Source organism: Bos javanicus, chromosome 5 (assembly GCF_032452875.1).
Source record: "Bos javanicus breed banteng chromosome 5, ARS-OSU_banteng_1.0, whole genome shotgun sequence".
Lineage (NCBI taxonomy): Eukaryota > Metazoa > Chordata > Mammalia > Artiodactyla > Bovidae > Bos > Bos javanicus.
Genome location: NC_083872.1, coordinates 25,981,026 through 25,987,499, shown reverse-complemented (window position 1 = coordinate 25,987,499; position 6,474 = coordinate 25,981,026). Strand labels below are relative to the sequence as shown.

At 49.1% G+C, this 6,474-nt stretch overlaps 1 protein-coding gene across 1 annotated transcript; it reads right to left on the bottom strand.

The window, feature by feature from the left end:
- Positions 1 to 1,885: 1,885 nt before the first annotated feature.
- Positions 1,886 to 4,796, bottom strand: LOC133247253 (glycosylation-dependent cell adhesion molecule 1). The gene is made up of 4 exons (XM_061415786.1): positions 4,663 to 4,796; positions 3,647 to 3,691; positions 2,643 to 2,864; positions 1,886 to 2,135 (listed from the first exon to the last, which is right to left on the bottom strand). The coding sequence occupies exons 1-4, from the start codon at positions 4,724 to 4,726 to the stop codon at positions 2,005 to 2,007; spliced, it is 462 nt and encodes a 153-aa protein (XP_061271770.1). The 5' UTR covers positions 4,727 to 4,796; the 3' UTR covers positions 1,886 to 2,004.
- Positions 4,797 to 6,474: the final 1,678 nt, after the last annotated feature.

The following is a 6,474-nucleotide window of genomic DNA, read 5'->3' as shown; positions in this document are numbered from 1 at the left end:
TCCAACTGTATTCTGCCCTGACTGAGTAAGCTAGCTTTCTGCCCCTGTTCTGCCATGAGCTGCCCACTGAAGAGCACATTCAAGAGGAGCACCGACCAGACAGGCTCTTCCCCAAGCAGCAGGTGCAGCAGCACTAGAGAGCCTCTGTGCACTCATGAGGCATTTCCACAATATCTTTCTCTTGCACCCTGAACTCTCACTAAGAGTTTCTTGGCCTCCACCCTAGCCTTGAAAAAACCCCTACAAATAGCCATGCACTAGATTCTGAACACATAATGGCCCTAATGTCTGAGCTCAGGAAAACACATTTATCAGCTTATTAAAAGATGTGATACAAGATACTGATGAACAGCCAGGTGGAGAGATACACAGGGCGAGGTCTGGGAGGGTCCTGATGGCAGGAGCTTCCGTCCCTGTGGAGTTGGGCTGCACACCCTCCTGGTCCGTGGATGTGTTGCCAACCTGGAAATTCTCTGAATCCAGCACTATTGGGATTTTATGGAGGCTTCCTCACATAGGCATGATCAATTATTAACTCCATTTCCAGGCCCTGCCCTCACTCTGGACAAGTGGGGGGAGGGGCTGAAAATTCCCAGCTTCTAACCATGGTTTGCCATCCAGGAGCTCACCCAGAGCTGCCTCAATACAACGAAAGATGTTCCTAGTGCCCTTATCACTTAGGAATTTACAAGGGTTTTAGGGGCCCTGTGTCATAAATGGGGCCAAAGACCAAATGTTAGAATAAGGGATGCTCCTAAATGTGGTCATCACTTAGGAAGTTATGAGGGTTTCAGGAGCTCTGTGCCAAGAACAAGGGGCAGAGACCAATATACACATTTTCTATTATCTCATGTCTCCCTTCCTGTCATCCTATCTGTCCTGAAGAGTCTTCTCTCCAGTTGCAAGAAAAAAGAGATTTATTACTTTATTTTCCCATGCTCTTTCCCCCACAATGAGTTCCATATGCCTTGACAGTGAAAACTGGCTGCAGTTGAGGGAGATTGGCACACATTTGTAGGTGAATCTGGCACGTAGGAAGCACTTGGTGGATGTTTGTTGTGTGTATAGATGGAGTCGCCCACCCTGAGTTGAAGCAGAAGTCTTGGCAGATGAGGGTATAGATGAGGAAGAAAAGTGAAGAAGGAATGAGAAGGCACTAGATGGGGCCTGGGAGCACAGCATGCAGTCAGAGAATGTGCAGGGACCTGAACCTGGAGCTTGGAGAACCAGGACAGTGCAGCATCTCCCTGAGAAGAACATTCTAGAATGTTCTGTCCAGTTCTACAGACAGAGTGAAGAGCATCAGGACTGTGAAACAGGCACAGGATTCACTGGGCTCAGTGGGCTTTGGGAGAGCAGTTGCTGCAGGCTGGTGGGGGGGGCAAGGCACACTGCAGGCCAGTGAGGTGGGCATCATGGGTGAGGGAGCCTGGGGGCAGTGGTGCGTGAGGTGGAGGGGAAGCTGGAGAGAAGGGCCAAGACTTCACAAAGAATATTTTGGGATATGGAGACTTGAACACATTTGTAAACTGAGGAGGAAGTAAGTAAGTAAGTAAGTAAGTGTGTGTTAGCTGCTCAATCGTGTCCAACTCTTTGCAACCCCATGGACTATAGCCTTCCAGGCTCCTCTGTCCATAAGGATTCTCCAGGCAAGAATACTGGAGTGGGTTGCCATGCCCACCTCCAGGGGATCTTCCCCACCCAGGGACTGAACCTAGGTCTCCTGCATTGCAGACAGATTCTTTACTGACTGAGCCACCAGGGAAGCCGGTGGAGGAGGAGGAGTTTAAAATCAAAAGAATGGGGTGACTAAAGGAAGAGTCCTGGTAGAGTGGGGGCCTTGGGCCTTCCTTCCTGGTGCTACAAAGCCAACGCAGAGCCAGGCTTGGGATGCAATGCTTTAATAAAGGACTTGAGGAGCTGAGAGATGGTGGTGATGGGGCAAGTGGTGTGGTTGCTGTAGGCACTTGCAGCGGCCCACCTGGGCTGTGGGCATCCCCCTTACTACGGCTTCACGACTTCTGAGGCATGAGAGAATAGGCTTTTCAGATATTTTATGGTTTCTTTCACTGTGTTTTCCAGATTCCTCATGATTTTATGACCGAGCTCCATCAGTTTTCCTTCTGTGGTGGATGCTGGGGAATATCGGGAGAGAAAAGTCAGGGTAGAGCTATTGCCCTTCACCCTCACTGCTCCCCCACACTCCAGCGACAGCTTTCCACAGCGCTGGCAAAGGCAACTAATGGGTTCTTTGACTTGCTTTTAACTCTCATTTCTTAAAAAAATTTTTTTTCATTTATTTTTAATTGGGGGATAATTGCTTTACAAGGTTGTATTGGCTTTTGCTATACATCGACATGAATCAGCCATAGGTACACATATGTTCCCTCCCTCCCACCTCCCACTGCATCCCACCCCTCTAGGCTGTCGCAGAGCACTAGGTTGAGCTCCCTGTGTCGTACAGCAACTTCCCATTAGTTGTCCGCTTTACGTATGGTACCGTATATATTTCAATGCTACTCTCTCAATTCCTCTCTCATTCCTTTTTGCTACAGCTTCCTTTCTCTTTCTAACCCAACCACTTCCACCCCCTTTTGCTGCTTACTGTTTGCCCAGCCCCTTCCCACTTTCCCCTCTCCTACCATCACTGGGAGTGTGTTCTGTAGTCTCTTCTGATCCAAGGGTAGCATTTCTGAGATGTTTTTCCTTGAGTATGGACAGAGGGAGCTTGGGATTCTGATTCTGTGGTTGCCTGGAAGATCTGATCACAATTTGCTCTTTGGAAATCAAATCTTCTCTGGAGATGGAAGGCTCCTTAGAAAGGTCCTCATTGGAGATCTGGAGGTTCCTGATGAACTGAGCAGCTGGGAACAAGATGATGGAGGAGGTGAGGGCAGAGAAAGAGCACACGAGGAGTAGCCAGTCAGTGCTCTGTTATCTCCCTTAACACTGGTGGCCACCAGGGTTGAGTCATTGCCCAGTTATCATAGAGCAGGGTTGGTGTCCCATGCCAGCATCCAAATCCACAAGCACCTGGTTTTGGCTGCCTTTGACTAGGAACTGCACTTTTAGCAAATTTACCTTCCTAATGAAAAGAGAATAATTATGTAAATACCTGTCCCATTGTCTAGCACATAGGAGGGGGTTCAGTTTTTTTTTCCTGAATTTTGGGTATTGCTTGAGTCTGCCTTCTCTGGCTTTTGCCACATAAATTGTGTGTGTGTGTGTGTGTGTGTGTGTGTGTGTGTAGGAAGTTAGCCTGAGACTAAACCGTATTTATGGATAATCCACAAAGCAGAATCCTGCAATGTTCAAGGTTTTTTTGGGATAGGGAGCTTGGGACCGAGGAGCCCCAGAAGCATCCTCACCTCAGGGTGAGCTGAAACTCCTCACCTGCTAGCATTCAGGTGTGAGATGTAGTCCCCATACCTATCTCCAATGAATAACCAGCATGAAGTGCTGTTCAAAGAGCTTCTGGCCCCTAGAGCTTGGCCAGTTAGTGCTGTAGGAAGGATTAAGATCCAACATCAGAAAGGATTGTCTTTGCTCCACCTCTTTCTCAGATGGAGAATTTGTTGTTCGTCACTCACTGAACAATCTTTTACCACCACTGACTTACTTTAAAGGATGCCAGTGTGAGACTTACAGGCATCAGTGGGCTGAGCCTCCAGGTGGGTTTCATCTTCTGGCTCTGAAAAATAAGACGGTTAAATTTTCTGAAGGTCTGAAGACATTTAACATGTGAGATGCTCTTATGCAGCCCCTTTTGCCCCAGCATTCTTCTCTCCCTTACCATATTTTATGTCTTCCTTCACTCTTCTAACACACTGGCCTTTATTTAATGTGCTTGCTGCTGCTGCTGTTAAGTCGCATCAGTCGTGTCCGACTCTACGACTGCATAGATGGCAGCCCACCAGGCTCCCCCGTCCCTGGGATTCTCCAGGCAAGAACACTGGAGTGGGTTGCCATTTCTTTCTCCGATGCATGAAAGTGAAAAGTGAAAGTGAAGTCTCTCAGTCGTGTCTGACTCTTAGCGACCCCATGGACTGCAGCCTACCAGGCTCCTCCGTTCATGGGATTTTCCAGGCAAGAGTACTGGAGTGGGGTGCCATCGCCTTCTCCGTAAATGTGCTTACTGTTGGTTTATTCCCCTAGGGTGTAATCTCAATGATGACTGAGATCTCTGTATTTTGAGAATGTATTTCAAGCATCCAGAACTATGTGTCTGGCATACATTAGGTGCTCAATAAATAGCTGTTGAATATATGTGTGTCTATGTCTTGGCCTCACTGTACAGAGGAAAGCAGAAAGCTCCATGGTGGGGTAGTGACTCTACTGGGGGTTTCCAGCATCATCTGAACCTGGAATCTAATCTGAATCTCTGTTGACCCATAGTCTGCCCTGATTTGGGTTCCGTTTGGCCCTCTGGCCCCAGCCGCAGGTTTTCTAGGGTGCAGGATTCCTGGGGTCATGTGTCCTAAGCCCCCTGCCTCCATCCCTAAGTTTATCCAGGTGTGAATGTTTGGCTCTAACCGCATCTCCCGACCTCTTCACACAACACATCACAAGGATTAAGGAAAGGCCTTTGGAGCACTGAGGTCTCTCCAGCCACGGCTCAATGACCCCAGGGGCCGGGGGGAGGTTGACGGAAGCCAGACTCACTGTTAAGGATGGCGAGAGAGGTGGCGGCCAAGCTGGCCAGAAGCAGGACGCAGAGGAATTTCATGGTGGGGCTGTAGCAGCATCCGTTTTCCCCGGGCAGGCTGCTTGGTGCTGCTGAGGAGGCTGCTGCCTGGCAGGGGCCTTATTTATTTGAGGTCAGGGATCGGCTCTGGGAACCTGGTTCAGCATTGGACCTGGGAACAAACCAGGTTTCCCCTCCCCATTTCCCTATTCTGAATACATTTGTTTTGGGGAACTGGAACTTCTGGGAAACCAGTTAACAGGAAAGCAAGATCCCAGCACTCCCCCTGGCCTGGAATGTGCCGAGGGAGCCAGCCCCAGGCTCCCTATATGCCAGACATTGTCTTGATTTTGTGTATATGGGATCTTTTATTTAAATCATGATGGTTGTTAAAATACATGCTATTTATCAAACAAAAAAACATGTTCACAGCAACTACCAGGGTGTGAGTTTCCCTCCTTCACGGTACTTATTACTGGTAGAATTTTATTTTTGTTTAAGTGATCATTAAATTAATATCTATCTCCCCAGGAGAGTAGGGACAGATTAGACGAGCAGAGTGAATGAATAAAGAAAGGGCTAGGCTATCCTCTGGGGCTACAGATGAACACTCCCCAGGCATTCAGGAAAGGAAGGGCCAGGATTTTTTTTTTTTTAATTTATTTTTATTTATTTATTTGCTGCACTGGGTCTTAGTTGCAGGATCTTAGTTGCATGCGGGATCTTTCGTTACGACATGTGGATACTCCAGTTGTGGTATGTGGACTCTACAACTGTGGCACATGGACTCTGCAGTTGCGGTGCACAGGCCTAATTTGCCCCATGGCATGTGGGATCTTAGTTTCCCCACCAGGCATTGGACCTACATCCCTTGCATTGGAAGGCAAATTCTTAACCTCTGGACCTCCAGGGAAGTCCCAGGGCTTTCCCAGGGATTCCAGCTATATGCCAGACATTGTCTTGAGTGTGTGTACATGGGATCTTTTATTTAAATCATGATGGTTGTTAAAATATATGCTATTTATCAAACAAAAAAACACATTCATGGAGGTGAGGCAACTTACACAAGGTCACACATCTGGGTGAATTTGAACCTATGTTAGTCTCACTCTAGAGCCTATGTCTTATACATGCAGTGGCTGGTAGTTCTAGAAGCAGACAAGATAGAATAGCAGGACACCCAGAGAGGCATCTGGAGAAGTGGTGGGGGATGTGCCTAGGGCCTGAGGCCTGTTCCTGGGCCTGGGACTGAACCGGTTGACCTCCTGTGCCCTCCTCTGGCTGGAGGATTTGATGATCCCTCTGGAGCCTGTTTTTGGATCATGTCCACGAAGGTGAGGGCTGCTGTCCCTGTGACTGAACTTCCTGTCCTCAGCAGGAAGCATGGCTTGCTGGGCACATGGGGGTCCCACAGAGCGTAAGGTCCCACCTGTGGACCACAGAGAGCTGTGAGCTGTGTCAGCCAGGGCCTTCTCTTCTCTCTGGCTGCAGGAGGGAAGAGCCCAGGGGGCCAGCAGTCCCCCTGCAATGGCTTGGGCGCTGCTCTCTCCTTAAGCGAGGCTGTGAAGTGAAGGCAGTGTGTCTTGGGCTGCCTCCCACCTCCCGTTCCTCCCCAGTTCCCCCGGCTGATGGGCCACCTCCCCGCTTAGAGGGCACCTGGGAACAGACCAGGGACAGAAGAGGGTGTTCACCGTGTTCTCCAGCACACGTTTGTAGCCCTGCGGGCTTGTTTCCTAACACACTTCATCATTGGCAGGTTCGGGCCTCCACCATCTCCAGCTTAGGCTAAT

Excerpts from the sequence above, each read along its gene's own strand:
- LOC133247253 (XM_061415786.1), bottom strand. The coding sequence starts at position 4,726 with ATGAAATTCCTCTGCGTCCTGCTTCTGGCCAGCTTGGCCGCCACCTCT. Across the intron at positions 3,692-4,662 it reads CTCTCTCGCCATCCTTAACA|AGCCAGAAGATGAAACCCAC; the intron begins GTGAGTCTGGCT and ends CTTATTTTTCAG. Across the intron at positions 2,865-3,646 it reads GGCTCAGCCCACTGATGCCT|CTGCTCAGTTCATCAGGAAC; the intron begins GTAAGTCTCACA and ends TCTTGTTCCCAG.